Raw genomic sequence first — 27,279 nt, forward strand, 5'->3', positions numbered from 1 at the left:
TCCCCTTTCAAAGAAGAGGAAAGGAGAACCTGAAATACAAGTCAGAGAGGAAAAGAATTGATACATCAAGCAACAATAAAATCAGTTTCATGGTTGCAAATACTCTTTTGAGCAGTTACAGCAAAAAATAGCACCTTCAAAGCCCCTTTGTACAATAAATGAGGAAACCAAGGCTTTCCAAGGAGTTTGAGTGAGTTAGAGACATGACATGATGTTCTGCTTATGGACAAGAATTATCTCCTCCAACTTTTAACTCTTTGGGCTTGCATACAGTCAACGGAAAGAAATCAGTACCTGTAGAAGGTGATGTATTCATCCTAAGATAAGCACCTAAAATAGTTTAGATCTGCTGGAGATCCCATTTCTGGGGAAGGAAGCTCAATGACTAAAGGTAGGCAAAATGAATCCCTGACTTTCAATGGCATTTGTATTCCTAAACCATGTAGGCATTCTCAGAGAAGGGAGGGACCTTCCATTCCCTTCTGGCTTTTTTGAAAACTCTCGTTTTGCTGTGAGCCATGACTCATTAGGGGATAAACCCACTTGGCTCATTAGACATGAGTTTTCATAAAGTTCAGGGTCAGATTTCCATTCACTGTCTTGGTGTGCAAATGACTTGATTCCTTCGATTACTCGATATAGAAAAGTAAAAGAAGATAATGTTCCTTTCTTACATAGCAAAGCAGACATAAAGGTTTATCCTGGGGAATTCTGATTAAATGGACTTTAAACCATTCTCTAATATCTACACTTCCTTGTGCTTTGAAGATCAAGCCACTCCTGGAGCTGGTCTTTGCTGGGTGATGAATCAAAGCTCAGTGTAGAGGCTCTTTGGATTTCCAAGTAAAACGGGAGACACAACCCTGGGGTCAGTGAGCTCCTTGCGCAGCAGGGATTTCCAAGGTGGGCAGAGCTGCTACAGCCTAGCAAGCTTCTCAGCATGGATTGCAAGTGTTGTAGCATCCTTCAGGTGTACGACTGCCTGACCCCAGCATCAGTCCTTGCCAGTGGTCCCCTTGCACATATTCCTACAAGTTTTATGGTTGATATAAGTTAACGCAGCTCTGTGGAAGTTGGTGCAACTCAGGGTCATTTGTGGCTGTTAATTATCTGGCCTAGCAGAGCAGCTTCTGGAGCTTTTGGTGTTTTGATGAGTTAGCAGGTCAACATGTCCTAAACAAACCTTCCAGCAAATAACTAAAACTCTTGAGTCCCTGAGATCCTTTGCTTTTGCCAGAAGGGCCAGGAATTGGCCTGGATTATCGGATGGGCTGGCTGTGACACAAAGCCCTGACACTTCAGCATCACACCAACCCTGTTGCAGCATGGAGAGCAAATCCGCAGGCTCTGCTAGGGGAGCCAGATTCAGTCAAATGCTTAAGCACATGCTCAGATCTGTCGTATCAGTGAAGGAGGTGAGAGCCTGGGAGCTTCTCAGCCCGCAGCTGTTTTTTCTGCTCCTCCTGCCCTCCACTCGGTTTCTTTAACAGAAAAGAGATGTAATGATGGCAGGAACAGCATTCCTCCCTTCCCTCTCCCATCCTTCCTTCAACTAGTACATGCACTCCTTGAACAAGCTCAGCGCAGTCTCCTAGAGCACGCTTATCTGCGGTGTTGCCTGCTTGTTTTTTAAAGACTCATATAATTGTCTCTAAACCGTCTCTTTTCCCACCCCATCTCCCCCAGCTTTGCTTCATTTACATCACAGTCACTGTTCGGTTCTTCCCGGGGCCTTTTGTTCACTATGGGTTCTTGCAGCTCAGATACAAATAGCTCCCAGTCCTCTGGAAACCATTTGTTATTTACTCTGAGGGGAGGACAGGGGGCCCTAAGCTTCTTCAGCTTTGCTGAATGAAATTCAGCACCAGTTTGGTGGGTAGGGAGGAGCCGGTGGGTTGGATGGTCGATGTCTTCACCTCTCAGGGCCCAGATGTGGAGGTGAAATTCCCAGAAATATGTAACCTTTGAGTTTCTAGGAGTATGTGGCTGAAACAATCTGACAGGGCCCTGAGGGAGAGCAGGAGAAAGGCTGGTGCCTTGTTTATTTACTGCCTGCCCGGTATTGGCACGCTGGTGCGTGAGCAGGCAGCGGGGAGCTTGTGATGCAAATCCCTGTGAGCAGAGCTCTGCTGAGGGTCTCTCACCAGGCACTGGGGTCCCCTGTCCTCCAGTGCCACTTATAAATTGGGAGGAAGTTTTCTTTAAGGGGGCTTTCTGACTTTTTAGGGAGGGTCAGGGGAGCTGTGAACTGTTTTCCTGCAATGGAATCAAGGAAAGTTGTTTCCTATTGAAAAAGCAGGCAGGCAGGTACAAGCTTTTAAATTTTAAATTAAAAAATATTCCACAGCTGGATCAAGGGCAGGTTCCTTAGCACATTACAGCTGTGCAGAAAGAAGGATTTGGGGAGGGGAATTTGTCGAGTCTTAACTAATGCTCAAAGTTTTAACACCCAAGAAACAGGTACGTGGCAGGGGTGCTTCAGGAAAGAGCTTACACCCTGCCGTGTGCTGTGCTCTGTGCCGAGTGAAGCCAAAATGAAGTTGTCACCCAACTAAAGAATCCCCCGCTCTCCTCTAGACCCCGAACGCTTGAACACCGGACACAATGACAGCATTGATGCAAGGGATACGCTTTTGTCATCTAGGTGCACTCTGAACTGACAGGTAGGGAAGGGCCCGTGGCTCTGTCCCAACAGCGTGTCCAGTGTTCCAGTTGTTTCAGCTAGCCCCGTGTAGCTCTAAACTAGCCTGGGAGCCGCTGAACCCAGCGGTGTGTCGGGCTGCAGAACAGTGGGGGCGACCACTCTGCCTTCAGGACCTGGCAATATCTCTGCACAGCGTAACCTTGCTCTTTCTGCCTGTCTGATGCCAGACAGATAGCTCAGGGTAAGGTTGTGTGTGTAGGGGTCGTAGGGGGTGTTTGACGGAACCTGACCTTGACGAGCATCTTGCAGCTACACGAAGTGAGAGCCCCTGGTTGATCACACAGCTCCTGCTCTCTCATCACCCTTCTGAGCAGAGAATGAGACCGGAGGAGCTTTGGAAACCAGGCGCTGCTGAAATGCAAATGCAAACTGCGACAGAAATGATGGAGAGTGTGAAGGAGAGGAGCAAAGAGGCAGTCGTCTTCCTTTTCACTGGGAGGTGGCTCAGGGGACCAGTTCTACGAAAATCGGGGGTTCCTCCCAGACCCAGATGTACTGCTCAGCTGGTGGGCTTCGCAGGGGAAGACCGAGGAGGAGGAAGGGAGTAGTTTTGAGAGCGCTGAAGCGCTCAGTGCTCCGAGTGGATTTGCCATTTCATTGTTAATGTTTTTCATTGTAAACGTTTGCATAATACTGTAGATGACAGCTGGAAGGGAAGAAAGTCAGAAATCAAAATGAAAGGCTTTTGGAAATGTCCCTGAAGGAGAAGTTGGGAATGATTTTCTGGAATAAAAGCAGTCTGGAAACTTCCTTGGTGAGAGGGAGTTTCAATTCTCTACACAGCTCAACACCTTAATCCCTGACTTCTGTTTTAGGCAGACAGCACAGCCCCCGCCTCCCCCAGGCACACACAGAAGTCAAACCACAGTCAGCACTTCTATGATACCAATTCCTATTTTACATTTATAGCTGTTCTTGCACCAACTACTTCAGGCATTCAGCTCGCTCTGATTTATGTGTTAGCTCTTCAACATACAGAGAATCGAGGCTTTTCATTCTCGTCTTTTCAATGATACCAAACATGGGGGCTGCAAACAGACTCGGTCGGAAAGCCCTGACCCCCCCTCCCTATCACAGATGCTTGTTCCCTTGCGAGCCAGCCTGACAGCTCCTGTGGCTGCCGCAGCGCTGCGCTCAGCACGGCCGGGGCCATCTGCCTGCCCTTCGTGGGGTCGCGTCAAGCTCAGTCCTTGGAGGACAGGCTTTCTTCAGCTCTGAGATTCCCTCCGGGCTCAGGCATGCGGTGCGTGAAGCAAAAAGGGATCTTGCTCTTCAAATTCTTGAGCTGCTTTTAGAAAAAAATGATTTGCTCGTGTTTGACACTGCTTGTTCCCCTTGCAAATTTTTTTCCTTGCTGTGCTGTGAAGCATCCCGGGTGCACGCTAGCATGGGGTGTGCCCACTGAGCCGCCGTGCATACCAATTTATTCTTGGCATAGCCGCCCGCCGGGTGCCGCGGTACAGCCAGGTGAAGGGTGCCCCTGGGCGCAGGCAGACACGGCCATCCGTGGCGACGGTTCCTCTGCGGAGAGGCCGGGGCAGGTGCAGCAAGAGGAAAGGAGACGGGAGGGAAAGGTTTAAGCACCAGCTAGGCGTGAAAGCAAAATACAAAGCCTCTCAGCTTCCAGGTGGACTCTGCCCTTCATCCTGCTGCGTGGAGACTGGGTATAAAGAACCTCTTCATCTTCAACTTTGTTTTATTCACATGTAAACATCTGATCTTCCTGAAAAATTGCTGCCCAATGTCCAGACCAATTCTGAGGGGCTTTTTGACAACAACAGCAACGCTCCCAGAGAGTTCGGAAGCTGAGGTTACCACTACAGCACTTGAGCTTAATGTCTTGGAGATGACTGGGAGGTCGTCTCAGGTGGCAAAGCGTAATCTTCCTGTTGGCCTGCTGGATCGAAGCTCAAATTTTCTGTGCCGCGGTGGAATTGCTGCCTTGGGACCATCTGAATTACGTCTAGGGCAGCCGCAAGCCGGGCCTTAGAGAACAGCAGACCCTTCTTCTTGGTTGTTGTGAAGCACTTCAGTGTTCAGGCATGTTTTCAGTGTGAGTGGCTTCCATGATAAAAAACTCAAGCAAGCTCCTGAACCCCATGACTCTCCAAAAAATCTGCTGGAATCCTTTTCAAAGTCTCCAGTGGCAATTCAAGGACAATTCCCTTCGTTCCATGACTTAGGGGCATTATAGTAGACGGACTGCAAATCCATTCACAAGGAAGATTCCTTTTTATCGAAGCATCCTATATTCTTTCCCATCCCCTGGTGCAAGGACCCCCCCGGGGCAGTAGCAAGCTGGGCTGGAAGGAGGTTCCCCCCCGCAGCCCACCCTCCCTGGCGTGAATGGCTTCCTCGGCGTAGGCGTGCTGAGAAGAGACTAGAGAGAATCACTGCAATTGCGGCTGAATCATTTTTATTATTGCAGTTTGGAGGGGTGGGGTTGTTTTTTGAAAAAAGCAAAATTTCTACTCAGTCCTTTCAAATGTGGTTCAGTAAAAGAAAATAAGGGTGAGAATCGCTGTGTTCAGTGCCTTCCTTAGCCATTTAGATGGCTAAATAGAGAATAAACTGTCACTAACTGTGATCTGTCAACGAACCGGACCCGCTGGGTGGGAGGAAACGGACTCAACCCACTTCTCCCTGCCCTCGGGAAGGTTCCCCTCCGGCAGCCCCAGCCCAGCTTCCCCGTCGGCTCACCACGCAGGAAGCCGTGCTCAAGAAGGGAAGAAACAGCAGCAATAACGTGACTGGCATGTTTTCCATACACATGCCATTCTTGCACGTAATTGGCTTTTTGTCTCTAATCCCAGCAGCGGGATTGACAGAGGGGAGAACTTTGCAAAATTTAAAATAAATTTAAAAAAAAAGAATAAAAAGAGGGCAGAATTATAGCCCATGCGGGAGAAGGGGGGAGAGAGATTTCCATCCTTTCAATTTGTGCAATGGCTAGAGTCAGAGGCTTGTAAGGTGGGAATGAGTTTATAGATATTTTTGTGAAGGATTTAATAATACGCAGAACCCTCTGCTCTGGCTCTGGTGTGTGCCTGGGTCTCGTGGCCATGACCCAGTAATTTACAGTGCTCGGCAGCACGGAGGCTGAGCCCGGGGTTGACGTTTTCACAGCTTGGTAATCAGACCCGGTTGGAGCCTGGCATTTCTGTCTTGTGAAGGATTCTACAATTTGAGTTTAATTGTGTTTTGAATGAAAACAATGTAAAAATTGCCTGTGGAAAAACGCATCGGGCTTCTTGAGGGGGGGGGCAGTTGGTAAAACAAAATGTTTTATTTTGTCTTGGAGAGATTTTTAAGGAAAAATTATTCACATTTTGTATCATATAAAAATATTCCCAAGTGAAAAATATAGGTTTTCTACTCTGAAAACTCATGGGGTTTTTTATTCCTTAGTTGTTCCCCTTCCCTGGGCCCCATCAGCAATGATGCTTTCTAAAGGGGAACATATTCTGAAAGAAAATTTCCAATCAATTTTAGAAACAGTAAATCTTTGTAAGAGTGGAGGAGAAGAGTCTGGGGTAAGACACGAACAGTGGGAGAGCTGGACATCTTCTAGGGCAAGATCACAGCCCTGGGAGCAGAAAAGCCACCACTCTCACTGTCGCGCCATGGCTCAGTACCCAGGCAGCGCTCCGCTGTCCGAAGGGAAATGCTGCACCCAGAACCACATCGAACTTGGCCCTTTGGGTTTGCAGACCAGAACTAGGAAATTGCCTCCTGGGTTTTGGCAGGATGAGAACTGCAGTTCTTCCAAGGTTGGAAGTAGGTTTTTCTCCCTAACTTCCTAAATCAGCTCCATCATTTCCTCCAAATCTTGTTCTAGTTAACAAAATAAAAAGGTTTGCGTGGGTCAGTCTGAAGAGCAGAAATGGTCCTGTATTTCTGCCCAGCTCCAACAAGTGTGTAATGCATCTCTTTTCTCTGGACAGCAGAGACCTAAAGATGGCAACGCTGTGTCCAGACATCAGATGTGATTCAGTTCCACAATCCTCCAGAGGCAGCAGTGAAATAAAGATGCCCTTGGTTACCTAACAAAACCGAGTCACCTCTTGTGGGTGATGGCTCAATGTCTCACCCCTGCCTCTAGCACTGTCTTGACCCTGTTAATCAGCCAATTTTCGTATTACTTAGTTGCTTAAGAAAGACTCGAGAGCGTTTAATGGCCCCTATACAGCCAGGATCAGGTGTATTTTCACACTTACATTTTGACATCAGTCCAGCAGGCCACTCACAACACACATCCATCCCAATCGAGTGCAATTCAGGCCTCCAGGTTTTTAGACTAGCTTTCTTATTATGAAAACAAGGCTAATTTGAATGCTGGATGTCACATCTGGAAAATATTTGCATATTTTTCTTGTTCTCTCAATCAAAGAGCTGAGTGGGAAGGGTTTTATCAGGGTGGCTGACATGCATTCTTTTTTAATCTCTTTTAGGGATTATGTTTTTTCCTCTGATGCATCCAAACAGATCCTTCAAGCGATAGAAAAGCTAAGAAAAAAACCTGAAAAGAACAAAAATGCCGGAAGGGTGACATGGGTACCCCAGGACAGCCGTAGCATGCAGCTCTGTGACAAGAACTTAGGTGAATGAGTGTCCTTTAAGAGTGGGCAAAGAGCTGTGCTAGAGTCTGGAGCGAGTAAAAGATCGTTGCAAGGGATCTTCGGTAATAATTCTACCAGTAATTCTAACAGGAAAGTGGGAGAAGGACTAATTAAAAACAGAAATGCTTTTTTTGCAGCGCTGGCAACTATACATCAGCAACGTGAGCCTGAATAGTAAAGCTGACCAGACACAAGTGCCAGTAAGCAACCTCCTTTCCAAGGGAGGTCAAGCATTAAAAGAAAATAGACAACACCAACTGCACTCAACCAGTAACTCTGTTGGTTTTAATATTTTCATGGATTATTTGCAATGTAGGTAGGGGAATTAGGTTTCCTTTTTAAAAAAAAAGTAACAGTTGGATGTTACCACATTGGTGTACTTTAAGCCCTGTGAGACATTTTAACATCCTCCTTTCTTGTCTTTCTGCTTAAAGGCGTGAAAACTGAGCCACCTATTTAGCAAAGTGCTTGGCATCACCAAGATGAGGGTATTTGAGCTCTCTTACAGGCTCAGCTTTCATTTCAGTAGGCCTGATTCTGATCTTAGGGGAGCAACAAGGACTATCTGTTGCAGTCCGACGGGCAGAAACGGAGCCCGTGCATGCATGAGAGAACAGAATCAAACCTACCAAAACTACTTTTGGGTCTTGGTTTCCGGCTGCCGCCTGTACGCAACCCTGATTTTTCCATTTCCCCTCAGCTCAAAGAAAAGGAAAAAAAAGAAAAAAAAAAGAGAAAATGAAAAAGCCAGAAAACAACCCCCCCCAAACAACCCATATGGGCTGTCTGTTAGATTCAAGGCTTTGATCCTCTATTTGCACAGAAAGGAAGACATATAGCTGCTAACTCCCATTGCACAGCGCCAAGGGGGTTCTGTAAAGCATCAACGGACAGACAGGATTAGTTTGAACACAGATTGCATACCTGTTGCCCTCCTTCCGGAGGGCTGTATATGTACCACAAGAATAACGGCTGCCGACCCCAGGAGTTCACAAAAGGGACCTGTGCCAGGACAGAACCCCGCTAGCTGCAGTCCAGCGAGCGCCTCTCACAACTCGCGTAAAACTTGAGGTCAGCCTGAACTTCCAAGCATCTTCAAGACAGTTCCTGGATAATGGGGACTTCCAAGCATTTGCTGGGACGGACACCTTTTTTTTTTTTTTTTTGTCATTTATTTCCAAGAGGACAGTGAGGGAACAAGACGAGACTCTTGGTCAAGGAGCTGTAATGCAGGATACAGCTCAGACGTTAGAGCAGCAAAGCCAGGGCTTGTACAGCACAAGAGCATCTGTCCCCGTTGTTATGCACGTGCTGCTCCAGGCATGCAGGGGCATTTTCTAGGAAGTGGTGCTTTCTTCCATCCTCCAAGCACGACAGAAGTTGGGGGCCTGCGGTGCAAAGGGTGCTCTTGAAAAAAGGAGGTATAAACTGTAACTGAATTTATTGGAACACAGGGTTGTTTCATAAGGGGATGTGATGGAGGAAAGGAAGGGTTCAAGCTCTGAGAAGCAAATTTGGGTGAGAACAGGCACCTTTTCACTCTTTTGAACACTGTAAATAATAATAATTAAAAAAAAAAAGACCAAATGGCCGCCCTCCCCTGGCCCTCCCTCCCAATCCCAAGGCTTGCCTTCACATCATGCTCTTCCTGTACTGAGACTGTGAGCTCTGTTTGGGTTTTGAGTCCGACTGCTGCAGTTCAAACTGTTTGTACAGGTCCCTCAACTCTTTGATCTCCTGCAACACCCTCTTGGCTTGGCTCCAGGTGGAGGAAGCCTCCCCCAGCAACCTCTCCGATTCCTGCAGGATCCTTTCAGAGTCCGACTTGGAAGATGATGAGGAAGAAGAGGTGGTGGTGGTGGTGCTGGTGTTGGAATCCTTGGTCTTTCTCTTGCCTTCGCCGTAGCCCTTCACCTCTGTCAGCAGTTCCTGAGTTTTTTCCAGTTTCAGTGCAACCAGTTCTTGTATCCGGGACAGCTGCTCTGGTTCTGCTGAGGCAAACTGAGCCTCCAGCCCCCTCCTCAGCACCGCCCGGTGCGTGGAAGAGTCCCGTCGAGACAGAATTTCTTCCATGGAGGCACATTTATTCTTTTCTGAGTGCGAGAGCTTTTTGGGGACCTGTGGTGTGTACATGGTCCCTTTGTCAAAGGAGTCATTGCGCTGCCCAGATCTGTCCCATGAGGTCACCTCCCGTCTCGGGAGGCTCCCCGTCCGGCCCGTCTCTGATGACTTGACGTTCTCCGAATCCGACCGGCGCCGTCCAGCAGTAAGATGTGCCACTGACTTATCCAGATCCACCCGGAAGCTCTTTTCGCAGGTGCTGTGATCCTCTGGAGAGGCGTCTTCCTCCTGGATCAGGTCGAGTGTCAGCATGCCATCAGAGGTTGAGGTAGATGCCTGAAGAAGCAGACAAAGAAGAGCTGTGTCATCACAGGAACAGGCATGGCTGCACGCTACTTCTCAGTGTCTGTTCTAACCCACGGCTGAGTTCCCCAGCTGTATGGCTACTCTCCATCAGGAACCCGAAGGAGCATTTCATTTTCAGCATCAGGAAAGCGGGTGTCAGTGATGGCAAGCTACCATTTTGCAAAAGGGGTTTGCACAATGCAATGATCTACGAGAACGGAGGACTAGATCTGACAACCCACTACAGCTCGGGGTCTTACGACAATTTTCAGTTCAGGCCAGAGCCCAAACACCAGGTCTTCTTGCATTTGCTTATAAATTAAATAGTTACCAGGGACTTTCACCTAAGCGGGTCTCTGGAATTTGTTATACGTACCACAGCCATCAGATGTCCCCGCGTTGGAGGGCGTCGGGAGTGCTGTATTTTTGCTCTGTCACGTGTTGGGTGGGCGAGGTAGCTGTCCTCTTCCACAGTAACCTAAAGTGGTGACAAAGGCTAGTGAACGTCTGGGAGCACTGGAAATGTGAGCCATTCCTACTTTCTGTAGCTGTAATCAGCCAGACGCACCATGGCACATCATTTATTCCTGCAGGATTCCCTTTCTCTTGCTGAGGGTGAACTTTTCCCACGTACCTCTGGGCCAGGATCCTTCGCTAACGGCTGTCAGGCAGGACAAAACTTGGGTTGCAAACAGTGAATCCTGAACTCAGATACAGAGTTTGCAGTTCTGTAGTGCACATATTTGCTGGCCAGGAGGAGAGCTGTGCTTGCCACCAGAACCAAACCTGAGTTGGAATGAGGAAGGCAATGCATCCCTGACGTGCTGGGCTCCTCTGGCTGCCGAGCTGTGCCGGGGTTGCGTGTGGGAGCACAGCCTGACCACCTCGTGTTACGGGAAGGCTGCAGTCTGTAACACCCTCCCTAGCGAGCGTGCCCAGGCACAGACAGACTGATAGCTTCGTAACACCTGCCTGCGCATTGTCAACGACATACTGGTCCCAAGGCCCATCCCTGGTCCAAGGATGGGATGTAGGTGGGACTCGCTGATCTGTGTGCTTACAAGGATGCACAGAAGGAGATTTGCAGGTAGGGCCAGCAGGGAGTGGGGTGTGGGAATCCAGCCTTCAAAGAGTCTTAGAGTGTTACCCTAGCCTGTGCCTTGACGGGATCAGATCTACTTAAGCCATTCCTGACAATTATCTGCGAATCTGTTTGTAAAGATTTCAGTGAGACTCTCCTTGAAGCAATCTATACCATTGTTTGCTATGCTGCTTTCTGCTCCGCAGCTTCTCCTACGGTCTGACCTTCGTTTTCCTTCACTACAGGGTTTTGCATTGCCATCCATGAGAACAAACAGCATCACAGCAGTGGGCCGCCTGTATTGCGGTAAGTTGAATGTGGATGAGATAGATCTGAGACAGATCTAAACTGAAGAACAGTTGTCATGAAACGTTAATGGGAGACAGCGTTGAAATGCTCTTTCAAACTGCAGCCCTGGTAGCGAGGGGCACAGCCTTCTCAAGGTAGTTATCATTCACACTGGAAGAAACTCTGTGGGAATGCTCATACTGATCTAAACCTGGCCTCTGTCAGCTCAGCTGTGGCTGTAAGCGTACACTTTGTCTCCAGGAGGAGCCTGAACTGATGTTGCTTTGTTCTTTTCTTTCTAGTAGAAGCTGCTTTGCATAATTGTGGTAGTTACTTTGGGAGTTTCATGCAGGAGTAATGCTGCCACTTTGGAAGCAGTAGGAGCTACACTAGTCACGCTTTGTGTGGATGTGTTCTCACCCTGGCTGTACTGTTCCAAGGTCCTCCTATTGCTGTCCCACAGTGCGCCGATGCCTCATCTCTCTAGTTGTCCCCTCTTTTTTCACTAAGTGGAGAACCTGACTTTTGACAGAAATATATATGCCGCACAGTGCTGAGAAGGCAGGATTAAACATTCCTGGTTTGACCCTTGAACAGTAGGAAAGGATCTGCAGAGTTTAAATGCCCCGTAAGTCCCCGTCCTTCAGCCAAAGGAGCGGGAATGGGCCTGTCCCTTGGAGATGGCGATTGAGAGAGGAGCGGTCAGCAGGAGGAAGATGGACTGAGGGGGGTTGACAGATGGTGCCATGCTATTAGGGTGCTCTGAAGATAGCGTGGGACTATATTGGCTTTCAGTTAATTCCTTAATTCAGTTCCACTAGTTAAAGCTCCTTTGCAAACAAGAGCGCGCTGCATGCTTACCCAGCAGCAGCGAGGAAAAACTCTCCGCAGCCTTGGGAAAGCATTCCAAACAATCCCACCATCCCTGTGCGAGGCAAGGCTGGGCTCCAAACTGAAGGCATCTCCCTGGGGCTGGGTGGGCCAGGGAGGGGACAGGGCCTTGGCAGCTGCCCCTTGCCATTGCTTTGCAATCAGTGCTGCATATTAATCCCGAGGCTGGGAGGGTCAGATTATCCCAAACCTTCGGAAAAGCCCACTCCATAGGTGTTGGTGGTTGTGTTTGAGTGCGGTCCTTAAAACCCCAATGGCTTTGCACTCATTTTAAATAGGAGATGGAGAGGGTAGGAGGGGGCTGCTGCTGTGTCCAGCAGTCCAAAATCTTCACCCAAGATTAAAGTTGAGACAGCGGAGCCTGAGTCCGGCCCTCAGAGTCCTGCTCACCTCATCTAAGATGCGGTTTTTAGCACGTGTGATTGCAGAGTTGAGGGCATTAATCCAGGACTCCTTCTCTTCTGGACTCACAGCCAGGAAGATCAGATTTGGTGCCTACAAAAGAGGGAATTCAGGTCAGTGCCAGTGACTAAACTCATACAGAGATGCTTTCACACTGTCCCTGCCCCCAGAAAAGCTACACGGCCTTTACAGCTGGCTTGCCTTAGCGGGAAAATGCAAAGCAGACCTGATCCTCCGGCCCTGCAAAACGGCACTGGTCTGCCACACACTGCACCTGGCCTCTCTGCTTCTTGGCAGCCCTTTGCAAAGTAGACCATGATTCCTCACAGTACCCAGCTTTTCAACCCAAAAGCTGTGTACCATATTTACTTCCCTCGTGGCTGCAGTTCCTCCTCTTCCCCCTCTTTGCCTTCCCACACGCCATCCTAGATTTTGCCCTCATCAAACGATGATGCAGCCTTTCTGTGCATCTGCTGCTCACATGCGATTTATCTGTTGCCACCTCAGACTTTGACAGAGTCTAGTAGACAAGCAGCTACAGTAGGTACCCACAGAAGGAGCCGGATTTTCCATGCTTTGATATGTCAGATGCACACTGAGGGCACAGCAGTTCTGAAAATATGGCCTGTATAGGAGATCCAGGATCCTTCAGGGTTTTTTAAAGCTAGATACTCAGTAAAAATGAGTTTTAGCCTCCACGGCGTTTTGTTCAATTCTCTCCGTTGCTTGGGGCGCTTGGGGACAGCGCAGCCGCTTTTCATTTTCCCCTTTTTTTCCCTTTTCGCATTTCGTGGCATTACACAATCCTTATCAAAGTGTGGGGTGGGCAAGCTTGGTCTGCTGAAACGAGTCAGAATGAATAGTGTAAATCCAGCTCACGTGTGTGGCTGTGGGTGGGTGCATCTGTGCCAGAGACAGCTCGCAGTTAGCGACTGGCTTTCTTTTGGCAGTGGCAACTGAGACCTCATAGAAAGTCCTGCTTCTAGGTAGCAGTGCCCCCATTTCGGCAGTTTTTAACTTTTATCCAGGCAGAAAGTACTTCCAGGACAAATTCCCTTGCAGCTCTTTTGATGCTGCCCAAATCAGCTAAACCACAGCTGCCAGGAGTGGCGGCAGTAAAACGGCTTTGTCCTTGCTCCTGGCAAATGTTCTGATACCTTCCGCTCCCAAAGTCTGAATGCTCTCAGGTGAACGGATCCAGAGCTAAGTGCTTGGTCGTATTTACTTAGTACGCCAGAGGCTCAAGTCCTCTCCCAGCAGAAACCCTGCTTCTCTCTCCATCTCCCACTGTTGCTATCGGTTCTGACGATATTTTTTAAATCACAAGACACAATCTGGACTCCTACACAACTCAGGCTATCGAGTTTCACTCCCTGATTTCTGTATCAAACCCTCAGGCTTGAAGCAGGTAACGGAGAGGCAGCCCGGCCTGCCCCAAGAGCTAATGGCTTTCTCGGGCTGACCGCATGCTTGAAACGAAACGTACCGTGTTTCCAGGCTGTCTGGAGTGGGCGAGGGTAAATTTGCTGTGGTTCTTTTTGCTTCTGCTTTTGGACTTCCTGAGCTCTTCGCATTTCTCATAATCACTCAGGTCAAACATTTCCTGTATATTTTTTTCATCTTTTACCTGCAAAAACAAAAATAAAATTACAGCCTTGCAGATGTCAGATGGAGAGGCAGTAAGAGGGCTCTGATCCAAACCAGCGGGGTGCCCGGCTGGAGCCGCTGTCTGCACAGGAGCTTTGAATGTACAGAACGGGTGCTGGAGCCTCTGCTGTGGTGTGTGGTTGCTGAAACCTTGTGCAAGAGTCTTCGACCTTAAGGCACAAATGCAGTAATAGCACTGTTAGCTGGGGAGTGCTACACTTGGCTTGGGGAGGAAAAGCAGAGATTTTCAACATGATAGTTTTGACTTGAGTCTCTTCTGGAAGGAGGGAGACATATTTAGAAGGATAACTTGAAAATCACGGTCTCCTAGGTTGATTCAAGCTTTGCTATGGATTTCTTCAGGATTTAATTGCCTCCCCTCTCCCAAAGTTACTGGGGCTAGGCTGAACTGAGATGCAGGTGTGACCAGACGCAGTGTGTATGCTTGTGGACCCTCTTCTTCCAGCAGCAAGAAGAAGACCCTGTCTGCTAGGAGAAGGTTTGTGCGGAGGCAGGAGATGCTGAGAGGAGGTGGACTTTCATCTGCTGATGAAAAGGGGCAATCATATTAGCGCTTGTTGCTTTTCCGGAGACAGCATAACAAAAGTTTGAGGGATAAAGATTAGCACTTCCTATTTTTAACCTGGTGGTATTACCGAAGCCTGTGCTGACAGCTGATTTGGGGGGTGGATGAAGCACATCCAGTCCCAGATTACTGACATGCTGCATGTGCTGCTCTCCCCCGCTGCCGAGCCTCGTCCCTTGTGAGGGGCTACGGGCAGAATTCATCCAGGCACTGCCCAGGTTTTGTTCCAGCAGCTCCTTGCCAGGCTTTATCTGCTGGGTGGCTGGCCAGGCCCCCAGGGACCTTCGGCAGCCCAGGGATTCATGGAAGGTTCCCAGAAGGAAGAGAGTGCTAGGGCTTGGCTTTCACTGACGGAATCACTTCTTGGCTGTCCTTTAGAGACCCATGGAGTGCCGTCACTCGGGGGACACTTGGAGCAAAGAAGAGAACACACAGCCTGTCTTCTGCCTGGTCCCCTTTGGTTTTGTACAGCCTTCCTTTTCATGGCTGGTTTTAATGCACTGTCCTCACATCCCACTCCTACAGCGGGGCAGCTCTACTCTTTCCATGGTAAACATGAGGAATGTAGGTAACTGGGATGGGAGAGAACTTGGTTTTGCATGTTCGCTAAGGACAGAACCGTGGCAGGCTCAAATCCCTGTCAATCTGCTTAACCCGACTCCAGCCGGGGTCATTACAGGCTGGGATCTGCAGCGGAGGTGGAGTAACTCAGGTGCCGGAAAGGCAGACGGTGATCAGGTCTTAGCTCTTGGATTTCTTGAAAGGACTCCACCCCCTTCAGTATGTTTCCTCCCTAGTTTTGGGAAGCACTAAAGGAATTCCCCATGATTTTTTCATTAGAATTTAAACAAAGAGGCTGACTAAAATGCTGTAACCACCTTTCCAACCAGACACACAGATAAACTGACCATCTGGCCTTGCACGATGACTGCAGTTCCCGTTCCTCCCTTTTCCCTTCTATGCCCCAAGCTCGTCTTCGAGAACTAGGAGGCAGACACTGTACACAGCTATTCTTGAAGCCCCAGAAGCTATTGCTTATTTCTGCTCATAACAACAGCCACCGCCTATGGGCTATTATGAACAGATATGGAACTGTCTCTCGCAGATAATGTCTATCTATGCATCCTCCCCGTGCATTTCTAATCAGCTTTTATCTCTTCCCAGCACCATCCTACAATCCACCTCTTTCCAAGAATCTCAGCTGAATCCAGCCCTATTCATTTGTAGCAGGAAAAGCCGATCCCCTCTGAGCCCCCAGCTGTGAGACGGCGGCTGAGGCAGGAGCCCTTACTCCAGATGTTTGCTCATGTAGGTCACTGGGACTTCCCCAGCCCTTCCCTCCTTTCTCAGACATGCAGAGCCTGCGCTGTGAACTCATAGGAGCCAGGACTGAAATATCTTGCCTCTACGACTATCTATAGGAGGCTGCAGAAAGGATGGGTGGAATTGGTTCAGATAAAGACCCTTGGGGTGTAGCTAGTCATTTAGAAGACTTGGAGTGACAAGCCCTTCAGCCAGAGCTGCAGGCAGGGAGGAAAGGCAGGTTCGTGCTCACTTTGAATTGATTCCCTCTTGTACATAGCCTTGGTAGTATAATGAGGCCATAAAGTGAATGGGGCTGTAATTTAATCATTTGAACGTGGCTTTGTTCTGCCTTGGTGATGGGAAGAGGTCTTGGCATCAGCCTGAAACGGGCTCGATTGCAGCGACGCGGTGGCAGTGATTTCACGGGGCATGAGGACAGCAGTCCTGTCTCACAAAGGGCATTGCCAGCCGACATCCCCCCTCTCCCGCACTGAGACATGCAGGCAGAGGAGTGAGCAGCAGAGCAAAATAACAGAGCATTCAGTGTGTACACAGTGAAACTAGAGAGAAGGAAGGTGAAAAGCAAACTTCAAAAGTACTAGCCGGCTCTTTTGTCCTTTATGGGGGGCTACCAAGGCCAAAAAGAGGGAGGTGGTGGGCATGAATTACAGAAGAGAGCTCAGAGCAGGAGGGGATGAGTGCTCAGAGGCTGAGCATAGTCATGCAGCCCATCCTCTGTTAAAAAAAAAAAAACAACAAACAAACAAAAACCCCCAAAAAACCCCAAAACCAACAGAAAAAAGCAACCCCTAAAGACCCACAAAGCTGCTGGAACTACATGGTCAGAGAAACCTAAATCCTGGTCACCTACATTGCTAAGAGATGGGTGACAAACCTGCAGGGTGTCTACCCTCCTCCACATTTTCAGTGAGATTGCAGCCATGCAAAGAAAACCCTTCAGGTTTCACCAGCAGAGAATTTGGCTCGATGTGTTCCCAGCACCATACAGGTCTTTGGATAACATTCTGGAAACCTTTGGGAGGAAGTAGCCTCAGGTGTCAGTTCTTAGCAGGAGGGAATGAAGCACGATTTCTCTGTCACCCGGTGTGGTTTGTAAATAGAACGGCATGGTCAGCGTAGCAGCATCGATCCTCATTTATTTCAGGGTGACCTACCACAGCTCGTCATGCACCCAGGGTGCTCCGTGTCCGAGGAGTTCATCCTAGTGACAGAGATTTACTATGACCACTGCATTTGCTTGTTTGTTTTCTCCTTCTTTGCTGAACATAGATTGAACACAGATTTTTTAAAAGTGAGGGGTGATTTTTAGCCTCAGATGCCAAACTTGAAACTCTTTGAGAAAAGATCTGAGTTCTGGGAAAGGCTGAACATCTCCTCTAATGCAGAGCCTTCAGTCTGGTTTCCCATCGCCAGAGTTTCTTGCTCTCTAACTTGCAGGGAAGATGGCTTAAACAAATTCTCCAGGGCCTGACAATTTCTCTTTCCTACAGCATCTTTTAGGGAGTCTAGAAAAAGCTTCCCTGTCTGGGGCAGCATATCCAGGCTCGCACACCTGCCCGAGAAGCAGCGGGGGCTCTGCAGATGTGGGTATTTTTTGGATCCTGCTGCTTTCACCAGCCTTTCTCAAGATCTCCCACGCTGTAGTTTGAGGCTGGGAGGAATCAGGGACCGCTCAGCTTAATGTGCTAGGAAGGGAGAGGCCTGGATGGTTGATTTTGGCAAAATCGTTCCTAGCTGGGAGGTGGCCAGCAGGTCTTTCCTTCCTCACAGCTGCTGAGTGCCTGGCGTGCAGCAAGCTGACGGATCTCAGAGCCTCATGGGCAGGTAGGTCCTGCGCTCCTTGCCCTGCAGGGAAGCTCTGGATTGAAAGGATTAAGGTAAATAAATCCCAGCAATTGCTGCCATGGCCGTCTGCTGGCTTTGATCTCCATATTGCAGCCACCCTACGCAGACAAAACAATTTCTTATCCTGGGGTTCAACGTGGCTCCTCCTTATGCTCCCAGAAATACTTCCACACTCCAAGTAGGCCAGGCGAGGGAAGGGAAACTGAGGCACAGAAAAGGAACCCGAGGGGTCCCCCGTCACCTAAGACAAAGCAGGGTATGTTAGACCCTGGAGGCATTAGAGCAGACGGTCCCTGCACCCCCAGTGGCAGCTGGCACTGCTTGGGGTGTAGCTCCACTACAGCCACGCCGCCACCGGCAGCGAGATGTGCTGAGGCTGACATTGCTGGCGCGTTGCTAAAGTTCAAGGAGGGGAGCTGCATTCCTCACACGCCTCGCCCCCGCAGCTGCTGCCCCAGCAGGGTCAGACCGAAGTGACGCCAGCCACGACGGCACTCCCTGCGCCTGTGGGACGCGGCGTGGGTCAGAACATCAGCCGTGGTACCCAAAGTACCTTCTCCCAAAGCCTTGTAGGGCTTATTTCTAGCCTTGCAGCTAGTCATGCTTCTGTTTTCTCCTCTGCCAATGCGACTTTGCAGCGTTCTGGCAACGGGAGGATCCCTGATGTGGGTTAAATTAGCTGCCCCTTGGATGGCTTGCTGACAGAGAGCTGAAATTTCCTCCCTCATCAAGTTGTCACCTGCAACAACTTGAGATCTCCTTGGTACAGATCAGGGCTGTGTTCTGGGGCCAAACCAGGAGTGAAGCAGAAGGGCAGTCATTCAGTCACCCGACAAAGTTCTGCGGCTTTCCTCAGATTTTTTTGGTGGAGATTTGCCTGAGCAGTTCCCTGTTGAGATGTGACATGGACATGCGCAAAGCAAATGGGGAAGGTACAGAAAATCACAAGACACCAAGCGTAACGTATCCACAAGACATTCAAGGGGCCATAATGTGGCTCAGGGTGTAACAAGAAACCTCCAGATTGTCAGTAAAGCTGAATATCCAAACATAGGCAGTCTCGGGGACAGCATCAGCAGCAGGTTCCCCTCTCAAGCTGAGAGGAAAGTTTCACTTCCTCAAGCTGAGCACTTCTACCATCTAGCAAGGGACAGAAGTTTCTGCAAAGCTTAGCTAAAATCAGGCTGTTTGTTGAGATAGGAACCCACGCGTGTGTGCAACACTGGCCCTGGCAGTGCTGGCAAGCAGCGCCGGTGAGGGGACTGGCAGGTGACGGGGGAGACCCAAGTTTAATGTCCTGTCCCGTCCCTGGTTCCTTGTTCTTCTCGGTTCCCTGGCTGCATGGGGGAGGTAACTCTGCGGCTCTGGTCTGCAAGGGAACTAGCAGAAGAAATACAGGGAACGTTGGGAGAGTTTCGGGCGTTACAGTAACAGAGACCTGCACAATGCTGTGGACAGGGGGTAAAACGGACACTGCGGATGGGTCACTTTTCCCTTCTCTAGTTAAAGCGCACGTGTGGAGAGAAGGCAGGGGTATAGATAGCGTGTTTGTGTGCTCACCGGCAGGAGCCCGGTTTCAGCCAGAGCCCCTGAACCTCGGTAGCACAGAAATGGCAGTGCTCCAAGAGACTGCCTCCCGTCTGCACACCTGCATCCTCTCTGGGAGCTTGCACCATGAACTTGGTAGCTGAAGGGCATGCCCATGACCTTCCAGGGCTTTTCACTGCCAGATTGCTCCCCTGAGCTAACGAGGGGACGGCGGCAGATAGTTGCTATCTGCTCCAGTCCCTTGCCCCAAAGAGTCATCAGCCAAGGCTACCAGAAACACAGGTCTCTCAGAATCGACCGGTCCCTGTGCTGGAAACAGCTCTTCCGCATCCCAGTGCTGCACTCTAATCCCAAGGTCGTGCCGCCTCATCCCACAAGCTACCTCCGTCACTGGAAAAGGGAGTCAGGCTGTATGTGTTCTTTGACCCTCTCTCCGGTTGTGCAGGACGGTGCCATTGAGACAGAAAAGACACTTTGCTGAAATTTGTGTAGAGCAGAGCTTGGCTGAGCAGGAGAAGGAAGGTGGAAGGGAAAAGGACGGTTTAAAAGAGCAAGAGCAGGAGAGGTATGGAAGGGGTAGCAGGTTCCAGCTGTGCAGTCACAGACTATTCTTGCGTAGCCAAAAGCCGAGGGGTTACACACCAGACTGACGCTTAGCGCTGCACCTGTCCATAAACCCGTATGTAATCACACAGCTCTGTTTAACACCTTGTGCACGTTGAACGCAATGGACACCAACACACTTTCCTCACCTACCAACCGCAGACATGACGCAGAGTCAGAAAACACGGCCAGCCCGTGCACAACAGCGTTCACCAAGGCCAAACGCACACCGGGAAGTGTTGGCACGGTACCGAGCGTGTGAACAGCACGTGCACAGAAACACGAGTACTCTGCAGGCTCCGTCGTGCGCAAGAACCACGTACGCGATCTCTAGACACTACTTCGAAAGCGTACACACACGCGCACACCACTTCCAGGCAGAGTTGTGCAGTGTTTGATGGTGCTGTAACAAATGAGGAGCGAGAACAGACTACTTTTCAAGTGCTCTTGTGCTAATTGAGTCGGTGCTTTTGGTAGCAAACAAGAAAAGGCTTAAGGAAGCCCCGAGAAGCGTTTCCTCATTAACATCTCGTCATCACTGAGTCCGTTCATGCTGTCTGGACAGCCCTGGGCTTCCTGACAGGAAGTGGTAGGAGCCCAGCTGTGTCTGTGTTAGTCTGACTGCTATTCCCAAGTGCAAAGCAATAACAAAGCTGTGCTAGAAACGAGAGAACAATTACCAGAAATTTGCAGGGAGGGGGAAGGAACTGGTGTGGAGGAGAGCAAGGGGAAAGAATGCAAAAATGATACTAAGAAGGTGTTCTGTTAACAGAGCTCAGCTCACTTCAGCACATCTTGTCTTGGCGTGTTTCTGCCCTGAATGCTTATTTTGGCCGATGACCAAATGCTACATAATGAAGGGGGGGTTTTTTTGCATAAGTTCACAGAGTTCGGCTTGCAGCCGGGGCACAGATCGCTGTGCAGGCTCAGAGCCCCTGCCTGAACAAGGTCCGTAAGCCTCAGCTACCATTTTGGTGCACGGTTGGAAGAGCAAAAGGTTCTGGCGTTAGAGCAGGTTTTGCAGAGCAGAACTCAAAAGCCCCATTTGCATTTTCCAGGTATATCAGCTGGTCTGACAGAATACTTTTCCTCTCCTTACAGACCTGGCTTCTGCCAGGAAGAAAGCCCAGGCTTCCATCTCCTAACAAAAATAAATAAATCAGGGCTGGTCCCTCACCTGCAAGGCCAGGTCCTAGGTAGGCAACTGAAAAAGCACATAGATTCCCAGCAAGAATCAATATGGATATTGATGGGATTTTTGGTAGTCTGACTGCCTGTGGGAGTTAGCTTTTTGGAAACTTATTTGTTCAGCCCTTCCAGATATCAGACCAGTGCTCAGCTCCAAGCGGTTTCACTGCTCTGCGTTGTCTTCGTGCAACATCACTGCCTGCCCTGAGCCGACGTCTTTCCCAAGGGATCCCACCGTGCGTGATATACAATTCCCCTTTCCTAGGCACCTTGTGCCTTGGGGAGATGGCTATTATTAGCCCTGCTTTCCAGATGGAGAAATTCAGGCAAAAGTAAATAAATGTCTGGTTTGAATTCATTTAGTGAGCGCGTGGCAGAACTGAGGATAGGATTTAACCCCTGCGGTGCTCTGAGCGGACCAGGGGCAGCCGGGAGTCCTGCTTTACCCGCTAAACCGCTGGCCTTCTGTTCTAGAGTGGCAGCTGAGCTTAAGAGGAGCTGACAAGAAACACCAAGGTTAATACGAGAGTTAACTTGGAAGCTCCATCCACCAAATCCACATTGCTCCGATGGCTTTGATGGAGCAACAATAATTTATAGCAGAGGAGGGCTTTGATCTTTTGCGGAAACAGACAATTGAGTCTCATCTCCCATCACGGCAGAAATCGGGCTGAGATTCAACCTGTCTAGTGGCCGTTTCCACTAGAGTTTTCTATTCACGTCTCCACTGTTTAATTCTCTCTCTGGCTGCATCCAGTGCCTGCCCCATCATCCACACCGGCAGCGGCAGGGATTTACGAGTGGAGAGCAGTGAAGAGCCTCTCGCACAACTCATCAGCACAACCCAGCAGTGGCTCCATTTTCTCCACTGGGCATAATCTGATGTGTGAAAAAAACCAAAAACCAAAAGAAACTTCCATCCTGTTCTGCTTGACAAATCCCAATTTATTAAGCTATTTGCGGGAGCTGCAGGCACCTGCTGCCAGGAAAATGAGTGTGCGAAGGGATCCTCGTGCTCCGGGAGCAGAGCTCTGAAACACGTGCTACGAGCTGGGGGCAGGAGGGAGAGCTGGCTACGGGCTTCCCAGGGCAGATCTCAGATCTTGGTATGTGAAGGCCCGGCTTTGCTAAGGAATAAAGATTAAAAGACCCGTCTGTCTTTGAACAGAGTGTCTTGGAAACACACGAGCGACAGGCGGGCACACCCAACACGTGCCCTCTGTCCATACACGCACACGCACGCGTGCTCACGCAGACAGACAGCTGAAGCCACCTCGTATATCGAGATTCCCGGAGATGCCGGACGCGGTGACACAGGCGTACTCTTCATTCCCGCAGGCACACAGAGTCACTTCAGTGCACATGCACGCGGCCAGATGTTACCTCTGTAACCACATTTCTAGTCAGCCACAGATTCTTCCATATAAAGACATAGGCAGTCACTGCTGCACGTTATTTATGGTCTTTCACACACGTATTCGTACACGTAGAGCCACAGTGCTGCTTCAGAAGCACATGCACCAGGGGGTTTTTTTCTCCGTAAAAGAATACACGCATGCTCCCTGAAACAACCACTGCTGGTTCAGAACTAGCCTTTTTTTCCGCGGGACCAAGTTTCTCCCTCTACCCATCCATATGATTCCTTCCCCACCGAATGGTGATGAAAGGGACCCTGAAAAGTTCCCGTGTCTGTCTCGAAGTCCCCCCAAAACCACATACACAACTCCCTGCTAACCCAGCTGGGAATTACAGCAGTTTTCAGTCTGATACTGCGCCTTCACGCCTCTTGAAGGACCACACAGCATCCTGCTAACGCTGTTAAGCATCTGCCCAGTCTGCAGTGAGTTTACCATTACAGAGCCGCTGAGTCCAGCCTATTCCCAATCCCTTCCCGGCAGTTCCAACTGTGTCGGCACAGCCGGTGCAGTCTGATCTGAGCAGGCAGCTCCCCTATCATTTGGACTTGCTTCACAGTTACTTCACTTCCAGGTCCTGGCTCAAAAAATACAAGCTCCAGTTCAAACTGGGCTTAAGCATGTCTTTCTGCTCAAGCACGTGCTTCAGTGCTGCCTTGAATCGGGACCCCAGTACAGAAGAACCATTGACCCAGCCCGGTAGAACAGGAGGCAGCAGGTAAAATCCTTCCAGCCATGGAATCTGTCTCTCTAGCAGTTTCTAAACTCTGATCTGTGGCCCCAGAGGTGCTTGTAAGAGTCATGCAAGACGAGCGGGCCTGCTCTTGAGAAACACACGCTGTACGGTCTGCATGAGTACTGGGAAATTTGAATCAAAGGAGAGGCGTACCACTCGCTGTGTACCTCTCGTGTCCATCTGACTTTCCCCATCCATAAATGTATCTATAGATTCATCATAGGTTTAGTGTCTTGTTACCACTAGTGTGGTCTATGGTCTCTAATCTTCCTCTTATTATGTCTCTGTACCTGAACTCTGGTTCTGGAGCAGCCAAGAGACAGGTGGGAGTGAGCTGTGAAATGCCAACACATAGCTCAGCACGACCTGAGCTTTCAGTCTGCTTTTAGGCTATTTCTGTGTTCTAATAACCCCTGACCCATCTGCACTTTGCCATGCCCCGTGATTCAATTAGCCTCTAAATCGAATTATGCTTGGCGCTCTGGACCCTATTATCTCTCCAGATCCTGAACTGATAAAGCTGGGCCAGGTAGCCACGCATCTGAACCACAATGCCTGTCGGAGAATAAGCTCCGCCCAGATCCGTGTTTTTACCCCAAATGCCCTGTCCTAACACCAGCCTGCCTCCAAACACCCGCCGTCCCTTGTCTTGGGGGCACAGCTCTCAGTAGTGCTAGCGATGAGTTTTTACAGGAGTGCTGTTGCCTGGGGATTTCTTCTTGATGAATTTATCAAGACAAAAACTAAAGGGGGGGGAGGCTGTGCAAGGACAGCCGGATCCCAGCCTGCATCGCTCAGCCTGATAGTCACATCCAATTAAATCTAATGTAAACACTACATTAAACCCCAAACCCCAGCCCATGTTGAGTGGAGACGAGGGGGAGGAGAGGGGACACGTTTTTTTCAACGAGGTGTTGAATCCGTGGTTAAATTTCCCCGTTCTCTTGCGGTGTGTGGTTCAGGGGGGGAAAAAAAAAAAAAATACAAGAGATAAGGGAGACCACAGTTATTTCCAAACAGAGCAGTGCAGCAGCTGGGAACAAGACCACTGTCGAACTTAATGACAGAGGACAGGCACAGAAGGAAGCTGGCATTGCCGTTTCACCGCGGCGGAAAGAAGGATGAGGGATTTAACTCTCGCTAAGTGAAGCCTTTCATGTGTCCAGCGCTGGGAAAAATGTCTCCCAGCCAGAGCCGTCTGGGAGAGTCGCTGTTGGAGCTGACACATCAACCCAGGCCAGGTTTTGCCGGTGCCGACTCGGGGAGAAGAGAAGCCCCCCGAGAAACCTCCTCAAGCCAGGCTGGCGATGGAGGGGCGATGGGGAAAGGCTGGGGCTGCTCGGCGTTCGCTTTTCATATGCAAAGGGGAGGAAAGGGGGATGGGAAAGGAAAATGAAACCGATCCTACCTCCTTCTCTGAGATGTAAAGCTGATCTCCCTTCAAAACCACATAACGGTTTTTCCAGATTTCTCTAAAAATGCCTTTCCCGCAAAATTTCCGCACCCAGCCGACCTTCTCTGGCTGCACAGATTGCTGGTTTCCATCCTGTTGCCCCTAACACAAAGAAAGAGGGAAGAAAATGGGGGAAAATGGTATTATTCTTGGTTTTACACTCCTCTTCTCCCCCCCCTCCCTCTTTGCCCAACTTTCGCCTCCCCCTCCCTCCGGCCCCTCTCGCCACTGAAGCCGGGACCGAGGTACTTTGCTTGATTCACTCTACATAGATTTTTCTGCTGCAGACATGAAGCAAAAACAATAATACTGAGGGGACAATGCAAAAATTGCAGGCAGGGTTTCACTCTGTGCATTATATAAGGAAGGCTGTTATTGGCCTCATACAACGTGCATTTGCCCGTGGAAAGAGAAACAGGAGGGTGTTGGGGAGAATTTAAACTAGCTGATTTTTTACTGCAGTGAAAAAATCACATTTTTTGAGCCTTTTATGAACAATTAAGCCTAGAGGTGAAATCTATGTATGGGTTTATGTGTAAGATTTCTTCACAGACAGCAGTAAGATCTCTGGGCACAGCAGACACGCACATACGGCTCAGAGCAGACACAGAGCGACAGATACATGGTGTCTCCGTATTTTGTCGTTTCCTTGCGATCAAAAATGAAAACTGCCTGCGCTAAACGGCGAATAGTATCTCCTGGGGAATTCAAGAGGAAGGAGAGGTGCCGGGCAGTAGGAGAGAAGGCGAGACGGGTGCTGGGTTTGGTTTTGTTTTGATCCAGTTGGGGTTTTGGGGTTGTTTTTGGTTTGGGGTTTTTTTTGCAAGGTAAGGGTAGCGGGGGAGCAGAGGCAAAGCTAACAACTGGAAATGAAAAGACAAGCCCCCCTCCCCAAAACATCCGGGAGCCTCCCCCACCCCACCGTACCCCAAAGAAGAACCAATTCCACTCACCCTTTTTGCAGAATTATTTTTTTTCATCATTCCTTGACGTGCTTGCGCTGGAGGGAGATTGGGGAGGGGAGGGGGGGATCAGCGAGGGGGGCTCCCGGCGGCCTCCTCTTGGGAAGAGCGTGGCTGGGAAATACACAGGGTACCTCCTCTTACTCCCTCTCCGTCTTCCCCCTTTGCAGATTACAGAAGCTCTCTAGTTACATGAAGACCAGCCCGCCTCTGTAATACATCCTCAGCCATACAGACACAGCATCCCCCCCCGCCAACCCGCACCACCACCACCATCACTGAGCTCTCATGGGCTTGCACTGGGCTGGCCTGGGCTCCCGAGCTCCATCTATAGCCGTGCGCGTATGACGTCTGGAGTTCACAATAAAGGGCGAATCGCAGCCCACGAGGGTGGGTTGGTTTTTTTTGGTTTTTTTTTTTTTTTCTTCTTCTTCTTTGTTTCTGACTCGCCGTTGATGCGAGTGGCTGGATGTGTGTGTGTGGCTGGGTGTGAGTGTGCACATTGGCAGATGTCTCCCCCCCCACCTCCGTGTCCGAGCCACATTCCCGGCTGTGTCACAGGTCACCGCAAAACTTCCCGGGAGATGGAAAAGCAACCAGGTGGCACTGGGAGGGTTTTCTGCCAAGGAAGTGGCTGAGTGTTTAGAAATAGAAACAGCAGCACTCTGCAGAGAGGAGCGGGGAGATTCCCTGGGGAGGGGGCTGGGGAGAAGGGTGGAGGGGCTGGTCGCAGGGACTTACGCTGCCGAAAGAAAGCGACGTTCAGGGTGCAGCTTCCCCAAAGTGAGGAGATGCTTGGCTTCTGAAAAAAATAGCATTTTCTGCTTATTTGGTCTCCCTCCTGCAAGTCCAGAACTATCTGAGTGTGGGACTGAGGTCACAGACTGGGTTTGTAAGAGAGATGTGTAAGAAAGGCGACAAAAACAGAGCAAGGAAGAAGTAGTTCTGTTCAGAACTAGATCTATAAGGAGAAGGAAAAAGATCAATCACTGGTCAATTGATCAGTTGTTTGCTTTTCAGTGAAAACCTTCCATCCATCCGATCCTTAGTCTGGCGCGCACCCACACCACGCTTGCAGGCTGTATTTTAACCCGAGTACTTTGGAATTAACGATGCACTTGTGCTGCTAACATCTTTTAGAACGTTATAAGCTGGAGCAAAAGGATGGTTGAGCGCTTGGATTAGAGTATTTTCAGAGTTTTTATGAGTGAGGGGCTAGCGGGTTTGTATCTTTTCTTTTTCAAGTGCTGGTGTTTCTGTAGTGCTCTCCGGTTTGTCGGGAGCTGTGGGAGGCACTGAATACCTGGGACAGTGCCACAAGTTACCGTCTAAAGCAAATCCACCCTCTAAGATGCTCAGAGCAAGGATTGCCTTTTCCTTCTGTGCCTGTGCAGCCCCGTACTCCGTGGGGCTCAGAACTGGGAGTTGCTGTCTTTGTGCCTCAGTTTCCCTGGTTGTACCATGAAATAATAATTTTTGGACATTTTTCATGTGGAGCTAAGAAGTGGCTCAATGCTTTAGTATTGCTTCCCTTATTCTTGGCAGTAAATTCGTGCATGAGCCAGCAGTGTGCCCGCGT

General features: G+C 49.6%; 1 protein-coding gene and 1 long non-coding RNA gene across 5 annotated transcripts in view; one reads left to right on the top strand and one right to left on the bottom strand.

Annotated features, from left to right (window-relative positions):
* On the bottom strand, positions 1 to 25,996 carry PLEKHO1 (pleckstrin homology domain containing O1). Of its 4 annotated transcripts, none has more exons than XR_008574369.1 (7): positions 25,692 to 25,996; positions 24,694 to 24,840; positions 13,878 to 14,018; positions 12,380 to 12,484; positions 10,106 to 10,207; positions 8,248 to 9,720; positions 1 to 3,350 (listed from the first exon to the last, which is right to left on the bottom strand). XR_008574369.1 is itself a non-coding variant. In XM_054806366.1 (7 exons), exons 1-6 carry the CDS (start codon positions 25,719 to 25,721, stop codon positions 8,956 to 8,958), a joined length of 1,290 nt encoding a protein of 429 aa, XP_054662341.1. In that variant the 5' UTR covers positions 25,722 to 25,996; the 3' UTR covers positions 5,052 to 8,711; positions 8,954 to 8,955. The 4 variants fall into 4 exon arrangements, 2 of the variants coding, with proteins under 2 accessions (XP_054662341.1, XP_054662339.1); XR_008574368.1 differs by lacking the exon at positions 1 to 3,350 and adding an exon at positions 5,052 to 6,538; XM_054806366.1 differs by lacking the exon at positions 1 to 3,350 and having other exon boundaries at positions 5,052 to 8,711; positions 8,954 to 9,720.
* LOC129197769 (uncharacterized) overlaps positions 1 to 26,001 on the top strand; it is a 50,880-nt gene extending 24,879 nt beyond the window's left edge. Inside the window, exons 2-3 of the long non-coding RNA XR_008574381.1 lie at positions 11,056 to 11,116; positions 25,871 to 26,001. This is a non-coding gene — a long non-coding RNA (uncharacterized LOC129197769). The remainder of the gene's footprint in view (positions 1 to 11,055; positions 11,117 to 25,870) is intronic.
* The last annotated feature ends 1,278 nt before the right edge of the window (positions 26,002 to 27,279 follow it).

This window comes from Grus americana, chromosome 29 (assembly GCF_028858705.1).
Source record: "Grus americana isolate bGruAme1 chromosome 29, bGruAme1.mat, whole genome shotgun sequence".
Lineage (NCBI taxonomy): Eukaryota > Metazoa > Chordata > Aves > Gruiformes > Gruidae > Grus > Grus americana.

Excerpts from the sequence above, each read along its gene's own strand:
- PLEKHO1 (XM_054806366.1), bottom strand. The coding sequence starts at position 25,721 with ATGATGAAAAAAAATAATTCTGCAAAAAGG. Across the intron at positions 14,019-24,693 it reads TTTACATCTCAGAGAAGGAG|GTAAAAGATGAAAAAAATAT; the intron begins GTAGGATCGGTT and ends TTGTTTTTGCAG. Across the intron at positions 10,208-12,379 it reads AAAACCGCATCTTAGATGAG|GTTACTGTGGAAGAGGACAG; the intron begins GTGAGCAGGACT and ends TCACCACTTTAG.